This window comes from Lipotes vexillifer, unplaced genomic scaffold (assembly GCF_000442215.2).
Source record: "Lipotes vexillifer unplaced genomic scaffold, Lipotes_vexillifer_v1.1 scaffold1491, whole genome shotgun sequence".
Classification (NCBI taxonomy): domain Eukaryota; kingdom Metazoa; phylum Chordata; class Mammalia; order Artiodactyla; family Lipotidae; genus Lipotes; species Lipotes vexillifer.
In genome coordinates this window covers 13,228-34,674 of record NW_006771679.1, presented here as the reverse complement: position 1 = coordinate 34,674, position 21,447 = coordinate 13,228, and the positions used below count along the sequence as shown (strand labels likewise).

Here is a 21,447-nt window from a genome sequence, read left to right as displayed (position 1 = left end):
CACTACAAATAACTCAATTTCATTTCCCTTTATGGCTGAGTAATATTCCATTGTATATATGCGCCACATTTTCTTTATCCATTCATCTGTTGTTGGACACTTAGGTTGCTTCCGTGTCCTGGCTATTGTAAATAGAGCTGCATTGAACATTGTGGTACATGACTCTTTTTGAATTATGGTTTTCTCAGGGTATATGCCCAGTAGTGGGATTGCTGTGTCGTATGGTAGTTTTATGTTTAGTTTTTTGAGGAACCCCCATACTGTTCTCCATAGTGGCTGTATCAATTTACATTCCCACCAACAGTGCAAGAGGGTTCCCTTTTCTCCACACCCTCTCCAGCATTTATTGTTTGTAGATTTTTTGATGATTGCCATTCTGACTGGTGTGAGGTGATACCTCATTGTAGTTTTGATTTGCATTTCTCTAATAGTTACTGGTGTTGAGCATTCTTTCATGTGTTCATTGGCAATCTGTATATCTTCTTTGGAGAAATGTCTTTTTAGGTCTTCTGCCCAATTTTAGATTGGGTTGTTTGTTTTCTTGATATTGAGCTGCATGAGCTGCTTGTAAAATTTGGAGATTAATCCTTTGTCATTTGCTTCATTTGCAAATGTTTTCTCCCATTCTGAAGGTTGTCTTTTCGTCTTGTTTATGGTTTCCTTTGCTGTGCAAAAGCTTTTAAGTTTCATTAGTTCCCATTTGTTTATTTTTGTTTTTATTTCCATTTCTCTAGGAGGTGGGTCAAAAAGGATCTTGCTGTGATTTATGTCATAGAGTGTTCTTATGTTTTCTTCTAAGAGTTTGATAGTGTCTGGCCTTACATTTAGGTCTTTAATCCATTTTGAGGTTATTTTTGTGTATGGTGTTAGGGAGTGTTCTAATTTCATTCTACATCTAAAGATGTAGCTGTCCAGTTTTTCCAACATCACTTATTGAAGAGGCTGTCTTTTCTCCATAGTATATTCTTGCCTCCTTAATCAAAAATAAGGTGACCACATGTGCATGGGTTTATCTCTGGGCTTTCTATCCAGTTCCATTGATCTATATTTCTGGTGTTGTGCCAGTACCATACTGTCTTGATGACTGTAGCTTTGTAGTATAGTCTGAAGTCAGGGAGCATGATTCCTCCAGCTCCGTTTTTCTTTCTCAAGATTGCTTTGGCTTTTCATGGTCTTTTGTGTTTCTATACAAATTGTGAATTTTTTTTTTCTAGTTCTGTGAAAAATGCCATTGGTAGTTTGATAGGGATTGCATTGAATCTGTAGATTGCTTTGGGTAGTATAGTCACTTTCACAATGTTGATTCTTCCAATCCAAGAACATGGTATATCTCTCCATCTCTTTGTATCATCGTTCATTTCTTTCATCAGTGTCTTACAGTTTTCTGCATACAGGCCTTTGTCTCCTTTGGTAGGTTTATTCCTAGGTATTTTATTCTTTTTGTTGCAACGGTAAAAGGGAGTGTTTCCTTAATTTCTCTTTCCGATTTTTCATCATTAGTGCATAGGAATGCCAGAGATTTCTGTGTGTTAATTTTGTATCCTGCTACTTTACCAGATTCATTGATTAGCTCTAGTAGTTTTCTGGTAGCATCTTTAGGATTCTCTATGTATAGTATCATGTCATCTGCAAACAGGGACAACTTTATTTTTTCTTTTCCGATTTGGATTCCTTTTATTTCTTTTTCTTCTCTGATTGCTGTGGCTAAAACTTCCAAAATTATGTTGAGTAATAGTGGTGAGTGGGTGACCTTGTCTTGTTCCTGATCTTAGTTGAAATGATTTCAGTCTTTCACCATTGAGAACGATGTTGGCTGTAGGTTGTCATATATGGCCTTTATTATGTTGAGGTAAGCTCCTCTGTGCCTACTTTCTGGAGAGTTTTTATCATAAATCGGTGTTGAATTTTGTCAAAAGCTTTTTCTGTATCTATTGAGATCATCATATGGCTTTTATCCTTCAGTTTGTTAATATGGTTTATCACATTGATTGATTTGCATATATTGAAGAATCCTTGCATTCCTGGGATAAACCCCACTTGATCATGGTGTATGATCCTTTTAATATGTTGTTGGATTCTGTTTGCTCATATTTTGTTGAGGATTTTTGCATCTATGTTCATCAGTGATATTGGCCTGTAATTTTCTTTCTTTGTGACGTCTTTGTCTAATTTTGGTATCAGGGTGATGGTGGCTTCATAGAATGAGTTTGGGAGTGTTCCTCCCTCTGCTATATTTTGGAAGAGTTTGAGAAGGATAGGTGTTAGCTCTTCTCTAAATGTTTGATAGAGTTTGCCTGTGAAGCCGTCTGGTCCTGGGTTTTGTTTGTTGGAAGGTTTTTAATCACAGTCTCAATTTCAGTGCTTGTGATTGGTCTGTTTGTATTTTCTATTTCTTCCTGGTCAGTCTCGGAAGGTTGTGCTTTTCTAAGAATTTGTCCATTTCTTCCAGGTTGTCTACTTTATTGGCATATAGTTGCTTGTCGTAATCTCTCATGATCCTTTGTATTTCTGCAGTGTCAGTTGTTACTTCTCCTTTTTCATTTCTAATTCTGTTGATTTGAGTCTTCTCCCTTTTTTTTCTTGATGAGTCTGGCTAATAGTTTATCAATTTTGTTTATCTTCTCAAAGAGCCAGCTTTTAGTTTTATTCATCTTTGCTATCATTTCCTTAATTTCTTTTTCATTTATTTGTGATCTGATCTTTATGATTTCTTTCCTTCTGTTAACTTTGGGGTTTTTTTGTTCTTTTTCTCTAATTCCTTTAGGTGTAAGGTTAGGTTGTTTATTTGTGATTTTTCTTGTTTCTTGAGGTAGGATTGTATTGCTATAAACTTCCATCTTAGAATTGCTTTTGCTGCATCCCATAGGTTTTGGGTTGTCGTGTTTTCATTGTCATTTGTTTCTAGGTATTTTTGATTTCCTCTTTGATTTCTTCAGTGATCTCTTGGTTATTTAGTAGCATATTGTGTAGCCTCCATGTGTTTGTAGTTTCGACAGATTTTTTCCTGTAATTGATATCTAGTCTCATAGTGTTGTTGTCAGAAAAGATACTTTATACGATTTCAGTTTTCTTAAGTTTACCAAGGCTTGAGTTGTGACCAAAGATATGATCTCTCCTGGAGAATGATCCATGAACACTTGAGAAGAAAGTGTATTCTGTTGTTTTTGGATGGAATGTCCTATAAATATTAATTAAATCCATCTTGTTTAATGTATCATTTGAAGCTTGTGTTTCCTTTTTTATTTTCACTTTGGATGATCTGTCCACTGGTGAAAGTGGCGTGTTAAAGTCCTCTACTATGGTTGTGTTACTGTCGATTTCCTCTTTTATGGCTGTTAACATTTGCCTCATGCATTGAGGTGCTCCTGTGTTGTCACCTGGTATTTTTTAATATATCAGTTGCTTTGGAACACATTTGTGTTTTCAAAACAAGCAGTATAGGAGAACTGACCGAACTTAGCAAGGGCATCTAACCCTGATTTGGGATGTCAAGGCTTCCTGATAGAAGTAATGTCTAAGCTGAGCTAGGAGGGATGTTAAAGCAAATTGCTTTGAGACAGAGACATTTTTAGCTACATTATGTAAGGGAGTTAACCATGTATTAACATTAACTAGGGGAAGAGCATTTCATGCAGAAGGAACAGTAAGTTCAAAGGCTCTGAGGTTAGAATAAGTTGGCAAGATCAAGAAATAGCTAAAAGTGTGGCTGGATGGAGTGAGCAAGGGAGAAAATGTTAGGGATGAAGTCAGAAACGTAGGTAGAGTCCAGATCATTTAGGGTGTAGTGAGTCATGGAAAAAAAAACTGGATTTTAGCCCATGAGTGCTAGACAGCTGTTGAGCAGGATAATAGTAATATCCATTTGGCTGCTCTACGGAGAATAGATTAGAAGCAAGGTCCTCCAGTTAGGAGGATATTTTAGTACCCCTGGGAGACAAGACAGAAAATTGGATCATGGTAGCAGCAGTTAAGGTGGTGAGAAGTAGATCAGATATTGGGTATATTTTGTTGATACAAATATTTTGTTGATTTTAGGACTTGGTGATAGATTGGGGCTATGAGGAAATAATTAGTTAATCAGTTAATTAATGTATTTTAATAGACCATATCATTAATTAATTTATTTAATGGATCATAATATTTAATAGGTCCACATTTTAAAAAAATAAGTTATATTAATTTATATGATGGTGAGAATGTTATAGTAGAGAGGGGGGAAATTTGATTCCAGAGAGAGAAGGTAATTATAGGACAAAGTTGTTGAAGATGCTCACATAGATGAGCAGATTCAGTGGTAGGGAGGTGAAGTAGGTCTCGAGTGACTGCTTCTGATTCTCAGTGTGGAGATGGAGGTCCTTCATCTGAGAGTGAGGAAGGAAGACAAGGAACTTGGAGAGTTAAGCAGAAAAATAGAAGGTGTAAAGTGATCTCCTCAGAAGGTAGGGGATTTAGGAAATGAAGACTAAAGGAGCCAAGCAATCAGGATTGTGGATGTTGAGGTCTTAGAGAATCCTGGAAGGTGTTGTGGTGTATCTACAGTAGATGCCAGCCTACCTCTATCTAACAGCCTTAGCTGTTTAAAATAATCCAAATAAAAATAGCTTTTCTTGTGCTTTCAGGAGCCACAGTCTTTTCATGCAGTTGAGGCTTTCCATTACCCTTTACATACCTACTCGCTCACTTGATCACCTAACTACACACCTTCATTCCGGGAGGCCTGGGTAGGGGTAGGGGGGTACACAGAGTTTCTTAGTGTTCTGCATCTGTAGCTGACACCTAAATATAATGAAATGGAAATGTTTGTGTATTTCTAAGAATAGAAAGCATTTTTTTCTTACTGTGCTATGTTCATTCAAATTCATACAGTGGTATATACCATAATGTGGATGGTTGTTTTAAAAAATACCTGATGGTATTTAAAAAATACCTGATGGAGCATACAAAAGGCTCACTACTAACTGTATCTCTTGGTTTGTTTATTTCACAGAATGAAATAGAAAGTGGAAAAATAATATTTTCAGAGCATCTTCCATTAAGTAAGCTACAACAAGGCATAAAATCTGGTACATACCTTCAAGGGACATTTAGAGCCAGCAGGGAAAATTACTTAGAAGCTACAGTATGGGTTCATGGTGACACTGAAGACAATAAAGAGGCAAGTGTGTACATAAATTCCTTTTACACTAAAATGTTTTCTGTTCTTTTTTTTTCACATGTGTTTAACATTTTTGTACAACAAGTTAAGTTTGCTTTATCCTCCCAATTTATCAGCTTGAAGAAAGTTATGTGAAAGGTCATAGATACTAGTAGAATTAATCACTTTTTCAGAAAACTGCTTATTGAGGAAGAGAACTATTAACCCACTTTTAAGAGAATAAAAATCTAATCAATAAAAAAACCCCACTATGGTACCTCTATTTTCTGTATGATGATCTATTGTGGGAAATACTATTTACATAATGTATAATTGCTCTGGAGAGCTTCACACACTTTAAAGCAAATAGCAGTTGTTTTGGGGTGCTCACTATTGGGCAGGTACTCGTCTCATTGCTTTGAACGCTGCATTTCATTTATTTTCAACTCTGCCTGTAAGAGTAGGTACTCTCTTTTTTGTTTTACCAATCAGGACCCTGAGATTTAGAGAGATTAAGAAATTGTGGTACTAATGTAAGAATTATGGTAGAGCCATGAACACAACCCATATTTTCTGACCATGTTTTTTCTATTTGCTATTGAGAAATTAAGAGGGCAGAGTAAAGGGCCCCACTATAAAGGAAGAAAATATCTAAAGGAGGGGAAATAGAAACATAGAGACGTCAGAATATATCTAAACTTCTGTAGGCAACCTTCCCATTATTATATTGCCTTTGAAAATATCTGGGCACGTGTCATTTGCTGTTTCACACAGATAATCTTACAAGGACTTAAAAATTTAAACCGAGCTATTCATGAAGATATTGTGGCTGTGGAGCTTCTTCCGAAGAATCAGTGGGTAGCACCATCTTCTGTGGTTTTACTTGACGAAGGTCAAAATGAAGATGATATGGAGAAAGAAGAGGAGAGAGAATGCATTGTATGAAACCAAGAAAGTTTTATTTTTTTGTCTGTGTAGCTTTGAATAAGTTGTTAATGTATTGTCTTTGGAAAAAATTAAACAAGTTTCATTGCTTTCAGATTTATTTGATTAATATTTATTTTATTCGCTATGTATAATGAATAAAATTATAGTTCTGTCAGTTTAATAATATGTGTCATACACATAGTTGATTTCTTTTCCTCTAAGTAGTCTGCTTTTAAATTAATGTCTTCTTTTGCTCAAATTAAACAAAGGTTTAAATACAAAAAGACTTGAGTATGAAACTTGAATTCTGACATTCAGGTGTACGATCTGGCTGAATTAGTGAGGTTTAAGTAAATACAAATTTTAGATTTTCTGAAATGCGTTTATGTAATGTTAAAGTTCCTCAGCATAAGAGATGTACTTCTGGGCCCTTACAAATGGGTCTGTTTAATTCCTTCTCTATTGCCATATTTATTATGAAGAGAGTGCTTTCAGTTGTTTCTTTTGACCTAAAGTCTACCTGATATGACCTATTTATCTTCCCATTTTAGAATTACAAGAATAATACAATTAGTTGGAATTCACACAACGTTAGTAGTAGTTCTCTTTATATGAATTATATTCACTACTCTGGAGTCTTACTATAACATTATCTTTGCAGAGTGCAGGCCATAGGAGAGTGTTAGAGGTGAAATACCATAAGGTTCTTCTGCTGTTTCTAATAACTATTATTTGTTTGGGTTTATATTTTGGATAAGGACGAACCTTTAAAGATACATCTCTTTTTTAATGAATTAATGAATGCCACTCAGCTAATTATTGAAAACTAGTACTAAAATCCTAGTCTTTTAATTAGCAGACCTGTGCGTGTGCGTGTGTGTGTGTGTGCACATGTGTGCAAGTCAGTAAATCTTCATATTAAAACTGCAGAGTCCAGTTCTTACATATTTATTCAGTTACTTTTGGTTTTTTGTAGTGCTTTACTATGGAACTGTTTCTGTAGTTTTGTTTGGCATGCTGTTGCCTAGAATTTTGAAACATCAAAATTCCATAGTTTTATGTCATAATTTACTGCCTGAGAAAGTATCTGTATTCTAATTTTGAAGGGAAATTGTCTCACTATCCTTACAGGAAAGATAACTGAAGATTTTTACTTTTATTTTTACATCTCAGCTTAAGACTGCTGTAAGTGAAAAAATGTTAAAGCCTACAGGTAGAGTTGTTGGAATAATAAGAAGGAACTGGAGACCATATTGTGGCATGCTTTCCAAGTCTGATATTAAAGAGGTGAGTAAAGAGCGTGTTGCTATGTAATAGAAAATAAAATACATTGAATAGAACTTACAGCCCTCACCTTGCCCCCCTCCCCAGCCTTTTTTGTATGTGTAAAATCTTTTTTCCTAATTTTCTGTAGTCAAGAAGACATCTCTTCACTCCTGCTGATAAGAGAATCCCTAGAATTCGGATAGAAACCAGACAGGCCTCTACATTAGAAGGGCAGAGAATTATTGTTGCTATTGATGGTTGGCCCAGAAATTCCAGATATCCAAATGTAAGCTTGAATTAATCATTTTATTTTAGAATATTTAATTAAAACTTTGGGAATAAAGTTGCTTCTTTTACTGAAAATAGAATCTGCTTTTGTATAAAATACATACTGAGATCAAGAAGTATTTCAGTTACCTGATAAGTGTACGTCCAATCTGAAAATTGATTTTAGGAAATTCCAATGTAAATCATTTGGTGACTTTTACTCAAACTTCCTAACAAATAACTTTTGGTGACAGCTACTACAAAAACAGCATTTGCGACCTAAGTAGATTGTAAATAAACGAATTTGGAAGGTAGGATACTTGAAGCACATTTTTAACTTGAAAAATAATAGGAAATAAACAGACACCTTGTTATATGAGAACCGGGCCCTTGGGAAGTCTTCCCTATAAATCACCTGAGAAGTCTTTGTCATTTTTAGCTTTAATTTACCTAGTTGTCATTTTTAAGAAGTGTGGAGAACATTTGGAAATACTAAAGTGATATGTAAAGGTTCAGGGATTTAATGTGATAGTAAAATATAAATTGCTAAACAGAAAGCTGGAAAATACACCTTTCTAATAATATCTTTTGGTTTTAGGGGCACTTTGTAAAAAATTTAGGTGAAGTCGGAGACAAAGAGACTGAAACAGAAGTTTTGTTACTTGAGCATGATGTTCCCCATCAGCCTTTCTCACAGGCTGTTCTTAGCCTTCTACCAAAGATGCCCTGGAGCATCACTGAGAAGGTATGTTGAAAAGAATTCTTAGTGAATCACTGTATCTGAGCTACTAATTTTGTTTGATTTCTGTATGGTTTTTTTTTTTTTTTTTTTTTTTTTTTTTTGTTTTTTTTTTTTTTTTTTTTTTTTTTGTTTTTTTTTTTTTTTTTTTTTTTTTTGTTTTTTTTTTTTTTTTTTTTTTTTTTGTTTTTTTTTTTTTTTTTTTTTTTTTTGTTTTTTTTTTTTTTTTTTTTTTTTTTGTTTTTTTTTTTTTTTTTTTTTTTTTTTTTTTTGCGGTACACTGGCGTCTCACTGCTGTGGTCTCTCCGTTGCGGAGCACAGGCTCCGGACGTGCAGGCTCAGCGGCCGTGGCTCACGGGCCTAGCTACTCCACGGCATGTGGGATCTTCCCAGACCGGGGCATGAACCTGTGTCCCCTGCATCGGCAGGCGGACTCTCAACCACTGCCCCACCAGGGAAGCCCTGTATATGTTTTTTTAAAATATGTAGAAACCGTAGTCCCCTCCTCCCCTGCATTTAGTTTGGTACAGAACTCTTAGGTATCACGGAAATCATTTGCTTTACTGAAAGACAGACTTTTCTAGGGGACAGACATTAGCTTATGTCAAATTTTCCTAAGATGAAGAGTTCACAAGTTATAAATCACGATGTACAGTTATAGTTAAGAAATAAAGCTGTTTTTTTTTTTTTAATTTATAGGTATTGTTGATTGTATAAGAGCTTGTGTTACATCTGTACCACCAAAATAGTTTTTACTTTCTTAATAATGTGGCATCTTCTAGGACATGAAAAACAGAGAAGACCTGAGACATCTGTGTGTTTGTAGCGTGGACCCCCCAGGATGTACTGATATAGACGATGCTCTCCATTGTAGAGAACTTGAAAGTGGAAATTTGGAGGTATTCATAATTATAATGACATTCTATCCAAATATAGTTCTGGTCTTGAGTTAATTTTCTTTTGACCCATTGTAGAATTTATTTGTGAGTTATTTATGTCAAGTAGAGTCAGTTGTAGCTGCAGAGACTAATGGGCACGTAAAAAGTTGAAATGGTAACTGTGACTAAGGTCCTTTTTCCTTTTAGCCATATTTCTTCTCATTAGAACTCCATTAGTACATTTACCCAATTAAGCATGTTGACATCCTTTTTATCTTTTTAAGGTTGGTGTTCATATTGCCGATGTTAGCCATTTTATTAGACCAGGAAATGCATTGGATCAAGAATCAGCTAGAAGGGGAACAACTGTGTATCTTTGTGAAAAGGTAAATATGTTAAATTTAGAGTGGAATTTTGATACATCATTTCCATCATCTGTTTTATTCTTAATAATAAAACCATCTGAGGTATTTCTTGAGGACAGCCTTAGTATATAGTGAAATATGAATTACTACTTTGTTAATTGTGCAGTTTGTCAAAATCATGGACACTTTTGGATTCTTGAACAGTCTAGAATAGTACATGAATTAGCTAAAAGACATACATAGAATAAGATGGCCTTAAATCAGTGAAAAAATTGCAATGTGTCTTGTTATAACAAGTAGATGTAGTTGATACAAATTGTTGTGTAGCATTTAACTTATTATTGGTGGGTAATTAATATATTTTCTGTTTCTTATATATAGTTAAGTCGAATCTGTTCTGTCACAATTTACCATTTATTCTTCATTAAGTATGCTCCCATAAACTTACAGAGAAAAATTGTGAAAGTAGAAGGGAAAGTTAAGCTTAGTCTGTGGTAAATTCATTGTCAAAGTTCTTCTGTGTAGCTTTTTTCCATAAAAATTTAGTGTTTCTCTTTTCTTAGAATGTTGAAAACACCATGTAGTTTGTGTGAAGTCTTGGAGGAAGGTCCAGTCGTAGAGCTGTTAGGGCCTGTGTCTGTTATCTAGTACAAACGTATTGTACAGACCAGAGATTTCAAAGTTTCAGAGCACAGCTAGGTGGGTAGTGTAGAGAGCTTAAACTTAGACCGACTGACATGAAATCCAGTTTTCTTTCATTGCTTCCATCTTGTAAAAATTGTTTGTAACTACTTTTCTAGAAATAGACTTTTTATTTCACATTTTCTCACTTCTTTTCTCGAAGGCCTTTTTTTCCCCTTGTAAGATCAATGCTATTGATATTTGAGAGTAGAACCTCAAAAAACGTGTGGTAACAGCTCAGTAATCCACAACTCTATTTTATTTGTTCCAGAGGATTGACATGGTTCCAGAGTTGCTTAGCTCTAACTTATGTTCCCTAAGATCTAACGTTGACAGGTACTTATACACATTTCTTCATAAAAACATAGTATTTACTACTTTAACTGATTCCCATTAACAGATACCATCTATTTTTCCTCATAGGTTGGCATTTTCATGTATTTGGGAAATGAATCACAATGCAGAAATCTTAAAAACAAGGTTTACAAAAAGTGTCATTAATTCAAAGGTTGGTTTCATGGTTACTACTTCATGTTTAACATCTTTGGTGCTTTTAACAATGTTCTAGATTGTTTTGAAAAAGTTAGGCTTATTAATAATAATAAGTTTTTCCCCAGTGTTGCAGCAAGCTCTAGTTGTTTTCAGTTATTTGCTTAATTTTTGCTGTTATTTAGAAATGAGTTTATGTGGCAGTTTTCCTGTATTCAGAAACTTACCAAGCCTATATACTTGAGGAGACCGAGTAGGTTTCTTTTAGCCCTAACTCAGGAGCTCCAGTGTTTGAAGTTGTCCCAGTTTATAACTGGTTAGTATTTTATAAGATGGCATGTACACCGTCTCCTTGTTCCTCACATTTTCTCACTGAAATAATGCGATAAATCATGGTTGAATTCCGGTAAGACTAGCCTGAGCTCGATGTTCACACAGAATGGAGCCAGATTATGTTTCTCATTCTTCTCCTTTTTTAAATACTTTTCCCCAGATTCCCTTGTGTTCTCATTTTGCCCTAATCTACCTCTGATGTTTGCCAAACCACTTTTCTTCCAATGATCTGTTTTCCAAGTTTACCTGCTTTTTCTCTCCCTTTGACATCATTCTTTTCCATCAGCTAATGATTGGAAAGAAAGCAGTGTTAAACTGACAGATAGTAATGTGGGAATGATTTAAATTTCCTAGATTAGTATTTTTAAATAGGATGAGTTTATAATTCTCCTAGACTTGGTCAGTGTAACAAAATTATATGAAAAAAAAATTAGTAAACATATAACAGAAAACATTTTTAGGTGGGGAACTCTTATGCCCTAATAGATAAGTTGGTTCTCCCAAGAATCTGACCTGGTCTGCATCACCTGACTCTCTTGTACTATTCCTGATTTTTACTCAAAAAGTTTCTTAGGGCTTCCCTGGTGGCACAGTGGTTGAGAGTCCGCCTGCCGATGCAGGGGACACGGGTTCGTGCCCCGGTCCGGGAAGATCCCACATGCCATGGAGCGGCTGCGCCCGTGAGCCATGGCCGCTGAGCCTGCGCGTCCGGAGCCTCTGCCCTGCAACGGGAAAGGCCACAACAGTGAGAGGCCCGTGTACTGCCAAAAAAAAAAAACTGCTTAGAAAAAAAAAAGCTAAAAAATGGTATTTTCCATAAGGAGGGAAATAGGAACAGAGGTGCTATTTGTATATTTGGAATGTAATTGGAAATTAATGTTTTCTACTATGATTTTTCCGATTCTTAGGTTAAATACCTAATTTTGGGTATTTAGTAGATTTCCTATAAAACACGATGTCTAGACTATTACAATTTTATTAATTATTTGCAGTGAGTAAGGCAGTATTGGTTCTCTGGAAAGGATTTCACTTTACAGTCATTATCAGAGAATAATCTAACCTTCCTTTTATTTTATTTTAACATTACCTAAGTATTTATTCATTAACTGAACTATGAGTAAAGAGTTTAAACTATTTACTAACAATTCTACCATTTTATTTTGTTTTAACATAAGTTCCCTTATGTTGTGTAATACATCAGATAAGAGTAAATGAACCAGAAATCATAGGTGTGGAGTATAAATATTATAGATAGGAATCTCTTCTTTTGTTATTGAATTTAGGTTTTCTGAAATCATGGATTTTATGTAGTGGAAATATGAGAACATAGTAAGCCAGTTTTTATAAGCGTTGTTTTAACATATGGTTTCTTTTTTAGGCTTCCCTTACATATGCTGAAGCTCAGATGAGAATTGATTCAGCAACCATGAATGATAGTATTACTACTAGTCTCCGTGGACTAAATAAACTAGCTAAAATTTTGAAAAAAGGAAGAATTGAAAATGGGTACGTTTCAAAAATAGTTATTAAGATTTGTCTTGATTCACCTATCCTGGCATTAAGATAACTTGTAAACTCTTTAAAGTGTTTTATCATGGACAGTGATAAATTATTTAATAGGCTGAATAGGGACTCTTGAGTAGAAACATTCCATTTCTTCTAGATACCTTTTTAAATATTAGCAGCTTGATTCTGGACTGATGTTTGTTCAAGAGTTCTGTTGTGTCAAAGATCTTGATATGTTTGAGTTAAAGATCTTGAAGAAATTCTAGGAAGGCAAGATTGTCTTAAGACTGTTCTATGGATTGTTCCTGATTTTAATTAGAAATGAGTTTCAAGATTGAACATTGGTTTTCAGATGTTTAAATAAATATAGATGAAGTCCTTCTTGCACTTAGAGTTGGAAGAGATTTTAGAGGTTGTTTAATCCAACACCTTCATTTTTTAAATGATTAAGAGTTACCTAGAAAAAAAAAAAGTTACCTAGAAGCAGTCTTTCCAAAGATCTGATTGCTAGTGGCAGGTTTACATCTTTTAGCTGTTATATCATGGCATTTGCCAAACTGCAGAGGAGTTTTAAGGAGTATCCAAGTACCCAAACTTGTTGAAATAGTTGGAAGAAATTTGATTCTTGAAAAACATCAACTGTCAGAGTAAAGCAGGTTCTTGAGCCTTTCATATGTTGGTCTCTGGGTTCCCGTGCCCATCCAGGGTAGGGTCACAAGTAATTACTAAAAGTGTTTTTGTTGGGGAGTGCAAACTCTAGATCTGTGCTGTTTTCATAAGTTGTGCCTATTTAAATTAAAATTCATTAAAATTAAAATAAAAAATTCAGTTCCTGAGTCACACTAGCCATATTTCAAGTCCTCAGTAGCCACATTTGGCTAGTGGCTACCATGTTGGACAAGGTGGATTGAGAACATTTCCATCCCTGCAGAAAGTTCCATTGGACAGTGTTGTTCTAGGTATTTATGCTGAGCCAACCCTCAGCATATCTCTACTCACACTTCAGTTTTCTGGGAATTTTCTCATGATCCTTAATATGAAACTTGGAACTATGTAAGGATAATTTGGATGTAGTAAAACCCAATGAAACTATTGCTCAAGTTTGTCATTAAGATGTAAATAAGAGGAGTATAGTTAGATTTCTTTTGTAGTACAAAACAACACATTTTTCATCAAAGTATTCGTTTATTGAAGGTTTTCAGTATGCCAGTCATCAGAAGAAAGTTTGTTGTAAAAGCAAAGTGAATAAAACAAATTGAAACTGTATTTATTTTGGCAGTTTTAAAGTAAGAGATGCAAATTTGCATCTGTAACAGCTTCCGCTAATTAGGACAGGAAAGGTATTTCGTTAACCTGAACACTGTATTTCTAGTTTTGTAAGTATTGATAGATAGTCATCTACTGGTAAAACATATCATCGAGTCTTCTCAGTCTTAGGATGAAAAGAGAAAGGAATCAGTAAAAAAAATTGGTGTCTTTCACCTTCTTAAAGGATATGTTGCGTCTTAAATTATATCTATCATATGTCTATGTTAAAGAATAAATGTCATGTTTTAAATGTTCTGTGAAGAAAAAGTGATCAAAATGTGATTAGTATACCTTGCTCTTTAGGTCAAGATGCATTGATTAACACAGATTAATTGTGGTTTAGAACCTTATTGTAAATTATGCATGGAAAGAAGGGAATATTTGTCGGGATTCCCTCTCTAGTATTTCTTCTGTAGTTCTTCTAATGAAGGTGAAGAGTCAAGGGAAAAAAGGACTTGGAATCCCACTTAACTTTCCCCAAATCATCTTTTTCCCTTCTTTGTGATTGTCCAAAGTTACCCAGCCTCATTAAAATTCTTAGTTTTAGGTTGAGTTGGAGCTGACCTGATGAAAATAGCATCAAGGTGTGTAGAAACATTATACCTGCCTTGCCTTGTGGGAATTTACTTTTCAAAGGAAAACTTGCCAAATCATTAAATGAACTGTGCATGTAAAGGACTTAGCCTAGTGTACTCTCTGACCCACAGCACTCATATTAATAGCCATTAGTGTTTGTGACATTAGTTGTAGTTTGTCTCCTCTCCTTGGTTGAGTGTATGTGGAAGATACTTGCGAACTGGGGATCTTCTGATGTTACTGATCTACCCACGGCAGCTTCCCTTTTGCTTCTCTCCACCATCCCTCACCCTAATACATTGTTTCCTGTAGTAAATAAAATACTGTTGATTACCTTCTTTATTTATAAAGCTGATTACAAACTCTTGCAGCTAAGTAAAAACTCAGTTTTGGTACAGAAGTCATTCAAATCCTGAGAAACACAAGGACTCATTTTGTTGTGTTGCTACTGTCCTCCCTTTTTAAATGCATTTTAGAACTGTAAAATATTAGGCTATCCGTGAAAATGGAACATAAAATTTAGCAGATGGTCATAAAGCTTTCATAAGAAAAACTGTTATGCACTTGCTCTAATCATTTTCTGTTTTAAAAGAGTCACTTCCAGAATTATATCTGTTACTGCTCACATGACTGATTCACCTCTTTATCTTATTTAGGGCTTTGACTCTTTCTTCTCCAGAAGTTCGATTCCACATGGACAGTGAAACTCATGATCCTATCGATCTGCAGACCAAGGAACTTAGGTATGCAATTTTTTTGATGGATAGTAGATAAAATTTTGATTTTAAGGTAATAGCTAGTATATATATTAATAAAACATATTTGTACCCCAAATATCTATTTTTAGTAGGGTTATGATTTCTACAGTTTTTTTACTTATGAAATATAGAGAAAAATAAATGATTTCACTTTCTAGTCTTTCTTATATAAAACTTATGTATCTTATTTATAAGATAAATATTATAAAAGGAAAACTGCCAGTTTGGTTTGTCTTAATGTGTGGTATATTAGAACTTGACTAGTAATAGCTATGGTAAGTAAAGGAAGATTGCCCTCATTAATTTCTTAAGTATTTAGTAGAGAATATACTGTGATAGGGTAGAATAGTGGCCAAACACTGGGCTTTGAAGCCAGACTGCCTAGATTTGGATCCCACTTCTGCCAGTGACCCCGGACAAGTTATTTGACCTCTCTATGACTCGATTTATTTGTCAGTAAAATAGGATTGGTAATGGTACCTACCTCATAGGGTGTTGTGAAGAATAGTCAGAGGTTAGGTATTGTTGTTACAGTTTTATTGATTTGGGCTAAGATTTAGGAAGCAAGGTTGGTTTTGATTAAATCAGAGTTAGGCCTCTTTTCCATGCCTATTATGTAAGGTGATCTGAAATCAATCATGCATTTACACTTTTCTAGTAGATGACCAAGGATTAAAAATGGGAATATACTCAAGTTTGTTAGTTAGGACCAGTGTGTGCATTATAGCATTAGAGCTAAAATTTAAAAATACCTTTGGGTGAATTTCTGTGCAAATAAGTCTAATGTTAATAGAAACAGTGAACCCAATACCAAGGGCTTTTTTGAGGAAGACCTTGAATCTAGTTTTGCCAAAGGAGAACATCACCCATTTCTTCTTACCAAGAAGAAAAACCACATTTCTAAGAGATTGTCCCATAGTTTTAAAGGTACAATTAGAGGTCTTCCTAATATTAAAAAAATAATAATAATATATTTTAGGAATCTTGTCAAGAAGTTATAAGATGTTGTTAAAAATGGAAACATGAATGACAGATTAATAATGCATGTTCAGTAACTTGGGAGAAAGAAAGCACTATTAAACAGAACACAGATCATTTACTAAACTAAATTTTAAGTGGACATAGGCTATGTAGAATGGAAAACAATATCACATTGGTTAAGAGCTTTGAAGTCAGATCATATGGGCTCAGATCCTGTTTCTACTGATAATTCTAATCTTGAGCAAGAGAATAATGTTACACATCTTTAGTTTTCTCATCTGCAAAACAGGACTAATATCTATATCCATATATATATACATATGTGTGTATATGTATTATATATGTGTATGTATACACACACACATATCACAATGTGTATAGCACTTATAGCACAATGCCTGGGCCATAATACGCACCCAAAATAGCTATTTTAAATATCTCTTCATTTGGGGGTGAAAGTTTATTAGTGAAAGTTTTCATTTTTTTAAAGCCAAAATTGATATGACCTAAATAGCTTTTAATTCTTAGAAAACTTTATTTCTGTGGACTTATAATTGAATAAAAATCTTTTTGTACTCAGTATAAAGAGGTGAAAATGCTTATGATTTAGATTTTATATATTACTAGAGTTAGTAAAGCTTCTGTTTTTTAATGCCATTTGTAAAGTCTCTTCTAGTGTGAGATTTACTCATGGAATAGATGCATAGTAAGAGATTGTTAGCACAGTAGCTGAGAAATGAAAGGGATACTAAGTTCTTAAAAAAATACATGTGCACACACACATGAATGTTTACATAGGAATTTTCATTATCTCTTGGTAGAGAAGGTCACCTGTGAATGATATATAGAAGTCTCATTCTTTTTCCTTATTTAACGATTTTGCCATTGGCAGAGAAACAAATTCCATGGTGGAAGAATTTATGTTACTTGCCAACATCTCTGTTGCAAAAAAAATTCACGAAGAATTTTCTGAGCATGCTCTGCTTCGAAAACATCCTGCCCCTCCTCCATCAAATTACGAAATTCTTGTTAAGGCAGCTAAATCCAAGGTAAGGTCACATAGTTTGAAAAAGCATCTGTATTTGTGTAGTGATCCAGCCATTGCACTGAATAATCTATATTTACATTTCCATAAAAATTTTGTTGTCTCCTGATGCAAAAATATGCCCGTAGTTCTTTTAATTAAAAAAGAAGTCATCTAACTTGGGTGTGGTCATCTCTTCACACCTTGAAATCATTTGTTTAATAAAATCCTTTAATGTCTTTAAATAAAGAGAGCCCTATACTAAAGCCAGGTATTCCAGACTAAGTTATTTATAATATCCTGAACGTATTAAGCTCTTCCATATCTCTGTGCCTTTACACATGTTCTTTATGCCTGTGTTACTTCATGCCTCCTCCAAACTGTCTACCTTTAGAGACTTAACATAGTTTTTTTTTTCTCTTTATCTTCAACTCACTTAAGCCCTCTTTATGTCATGTCCCTAAGAAAGAAGTCTATTTTTGCATATGTGGAAAAAGGAAAAACATAGAAAGGGCACCCATTTCCTCAGCCCCTTATGCTCCCTGCCTCTGGTTAGTAGACTTATTTAGGCATGATTATCCCTACCCTTGGGGTAACTGTGGCTTGCATTGGTTTTCTTTGGATCACTTGCTCAGGCCCCATCTTTCCTGTCCAGAAGAGAACTGGAAGAAGGAGTGTTGGATTTCAGGGTATTATTCTAAGAGGATGACGTTGGTTTCTGATTTTTCAGACCTTTATGCTAGGCCTGCTCCTATCATATCCATCAGAACAGAATCAGCTTCTCTTCTGCTCCAAGGATTGTACTGTAAATTGGAGAATTTTCTCTTACTGTCCTATTTCTTTCTATGACATGGGTAGAGGAAGGAGGATACAAGTATTTTTGCCTCATCTCCCAAAGTAAAACAAGCAGCCAATTGCTATATCAGCACGTTGAGCTGTAGTAACCAGTACAGTTTTATTTTGCCTCTGGTCTTTACTTCTACTTTGAATGGAGGGAAACTCTCTGCAGAGAAAATCCAGATATGCTGAAAAATATCCAGATCTACTCTGATTTTTTTCTACCCCAACAGAGATAAGGCGAATACAGATTGGACTTTGAGAGAGAGCACTAGTGCTCCCAGTATTCTCTTCCCCTTGAAATTTCTTAAGAATGTTGATACTGTAGTACCTTCAAATGTGTTCAGAAAAATTTAAAGTCTAATGTTGCAAAAAACAACCATTACTTTTTATAACTTTATTTTTAGTTCTCCTAGGTTAAGGATAAAAAATATAAACACTTAATACGTGGTCAAAAAACACCATATTTGTTCAATCTGATTGGTTATATTTTGAAGACATGCTGGTACTGATTTTAAAATGTTTAATATGATGCGTTTTCCCCTCTTCTTTATCCACAGAATTTGGAAATTAAAACTGATACAGCCAAGGCTTTGGCTGACTCTTTGGACCAGGCTGATTCACTTACCTTCCCATATCTAAACACCCTGTTAAGAATATTGGCAACTCGCTGCATGATGCAAGCTGTGTACTTCTGCTCTGGAATGGATACTGATTTTCATCACTATGGCTTAGCATCCCCAATATACACACATTTTACTTCACCCATCCGAAGGTACTTTTTCCTTATGAAATTAGAGATAGAAAACAGTTGATTTCAAATTTTAAAAGAACATTTTAATGCTAACATAGCATGATTCTTATTTCTCCTTCATATATCTAGATACGCAGACATCATCGTTCATCGGTTGTTGGCTGTGGCTGTCGGGGCTGACTGCACTTACCCAGAGTTGACAGACAAACACAAGCTTGCAGATTTATGTAAAAATCTCAATTTTCGGCACAAAATGGCACAGTACGCTCAGCGGGCATCTGTGGCTTTTCATACCCAGGTATTTGCCTTCTATCACTAATGTTAGAAATGAAGTTTCGTTCACTTTTAATTGCAGAATTTTTGTTTTGTTTTGTTAACTTCAAAATATTTTAAGACAATCATTGATAAGGTTGTATGCTTTTTTACAGTTATTTTTCAAAAGCAAAGGAATAGTAAGTGAAGAAGCTTATATTCTATTTGTGAGAAAGAATGCTCTTGTGGTGTTAATTCCAAAGTATGGTTTAGAAGGTACAGTGTTTTTTGAAGAAAAGGACAAACCAAAGCCACGGCTTACTTACGATGATGAGGTACAGTATTTCTAATGTTTTTATTTTGGGTTTTTTTGGAGGGGGGACAGTTGCAAATGGTACCTATAAAAGGTAAAATTATTTTTGTACCCTACAGAACTTTATGCTAGCTAAGCTTATTGTTTTACTCACAATTTCTCGGCTCAGTATATCTTCCCATATACAAAAGTTGTTCATCATTTCTTTCTTTTATACCATGTAAAGTTTTCCCCTCTAAGGAAAACTTGAATTATGCTTTGTCCCTAGTGGACAAATGGATTAAAGTAAAGGAATAAATGGCTGTTTATAGCTCCAAGAAGGGAATTTTTTCAACCAATTCCAAGTGTCTCTTACCTGACACACTCCCTACTTCCCTAATCTTAGTAGAACTACAGAACAGTAAATTCTGCCCACATTACCTTTGTGCTCCTGTATAACACCAACAATTTGCTAATTAAAGGGGTGAGAATCCTACAGTTAATGAATATATATTGGGACCACATTAATGAAAGGGGGAGGTTTGCACATAATTAGGTCATATGTATGTGAGTTTGTTAGATTAGTGGTTTTTGTTATGTTGAACAGCTAGATGCTGAATAAATATTGAAGTTATTTTAGAATTTAAACTTTTAAATTAATATGGAAGATAAATTATAATGAATTAGAACCAAGCCTCAAGTGTAAGAAAGCAATTAAAAATAGTAAAATGTGTTTTGTTTAGATACCATCACTTAAAATAGAAGATACAGTGTTTCATATATTTGATAAAGTTAAAGTGAAAATCATGTTAGACTCATCTAATCTTCAGCATCAGAAAATCCGAATGTCCCTGGTAGAACCAGAGGTAAGACCAAACTTAGAGTGTCCATGTTGTGGTGGAGTAAACAGTACGTATTTTGTGAAAGAGAGTGATATAGTCATAAGTTATTTCTGTTTAAGGATAGAATTCTGTAAGTATTGTGAAGGACAAATATCTGCATAGGAAATCCTATTTTCTCACTGATTTCCTTAGGCCATGGGAACCCAGGCATCTGGGCTTCTCCTGAGGTCCTTGGGGCCAAAAGTGGAGTGCTGAGATCTGCCTAGTTCTTTCTGAAATCTGCACTTTTGAAGATCAAGTTTAAGTGTGTTTCACTTAAGACATTGGTTCTTAACCTTGGCTCTGCCCCCGACACACCTGAGGCCTCTGATCCTGACAGAGTGGCGCACAGCTAGGATAAATTGAACGTTGTGGTTAAACACACCCTTCCCAAATGACATGCTTCTACCTGCTGAGATCATGTCTGCCTTTTACATTCTGAACCAGTCTTCCTTCGTGTGTGAAATATATACCAACACATACATCGTGCAGAAAATCTACTGCTCCTTCTTCCCCCTGCCACCCCTGCATCTTTTTTTTTTTTTTTTTTTTTTTTTCTTGCGTTATGCGGGCCTCTCACTGTTGTGGCCTCTCCCATTTGCGGAGCACAGGCTCCGGACGCGCAGGCTCAGCGGCCATGGCTCACGGGCCCAGCCGCTCCGCGGCATGTGGGATCCTCCCGAAACGGGGCACGAACCCGCGTCTCCTGCATCGGCAGGCGGACTCTCAAGCACTGCGCCACCAGGGAAGCCCCCCCTGCATCTTTTTGAACTTAAAAGCGTCAGTGGGGAAGGGGAAGATGAGAAAGATTTATTCCTTATTTTACGCTTTTACTCACCTATTTTTCCCATTTGCATTACTTTAGATACCAGGAATAAGCGTTCCTACTGATACTTCAAACATGGACATTAGTGAACCAGAGAGAAAGAAGAAGAAGCTTCAAAAATAGCTACAGTCAAGAAAAAAAAACTTCAAAGATTGGTTTCCTTAAAAAAAAATCTTGAGGGAACACTTGTAAACCTAAGAAGTGTGTGATACAGTTTGTTACTTCTAAGCACATTTTAATAATTTTTAAAATTTGCATTTTTATTGAACTGTTGACTGTGTCTGTCCCATCATACTGCTTCCTTTCTGGATTGAACAGAACTATTTATGCAGAAAAATTCGATTGAATAACCATCACTTAAATAGTGACAGGA

At 35.1% G+C, this 21,447-nt stretch overlaps 1 protein-coding gene across 3 annotated transcripts in view; it reads left to right on the top strand.

The window, feature by feature from the left end:
• The window catches only part of DIS3 (DIS3 exosome endoribonuclease and 3'-5' exoribonuclease), a 28,124-nt gene extending 6,677 nt beyond the window's left edge, over window positions 1–21,447 (top strand). For all 3 annotated transcript variants that reach the window (XM_007447091.1, XM_007447092.1, XM_007447093.1), the window contains exons 5-21: window positions 4,988–5,155; window positions 5,909–6,073; window positions 7,235–7,348; window positions 7,476–7,613; window positions 8,193–8,339; window positions 9,116–9,232; window positions 9,496–9,597; window positions 10,529–10,593; window positions 10,681–10,765; window positions 12,458–12,585; window positions 15,126–15,212; window positions 17,101–17,257; window positions 18,630–18,844; window positions 18,953–19,121; window positions 19,252–19,410; window positions 20,111–20,233; window positions 21,114–21,447. In XM_007447091.1, the coding sequence (XP_007447153.1) occupies window positions 4,988–5,155; window positions 5,909–6,073; window positions 7,235–7,348; window positions 7,476–7,613; window positions 8,193–8,339; window positions 9,116–9,232; window positions 9,496–9,597; window positions 10,529–10,593; window positions 10,681–10,765; window positions 12,458–12,585; window positions 15,126–15,212; window positions 17,101–17,257; window positions 18,630–18,844; window positions 18,953–19,121; window positions 19,252–19,410; window positions 20,111–20,233; window positions 21,114–21,197 (2,223 nt within the window). In that variant the 3' untranslated portion in view covers window positions 21,198–21,447. The remainder of the gene's footprint in view (window positions 1–4,987; window positions 5,156–5,908; window positions 6,074–7,234; window positions 7,349–7,475; window positions 7,614–8,192; window positions 8,340–9,115; window positions 9,233–9,495; window positions 9,598–10,528; window positions 10,594–10,680; window positions 10,766–12,457; window positions 12,586–15,125; window positions 15,213–17,100; window positions 17,258–18,629; window positions 18,845–18,952; window positions 19,122–19,251; window positions 19,411–20,110; window positions 20,234–21,113) is intronic.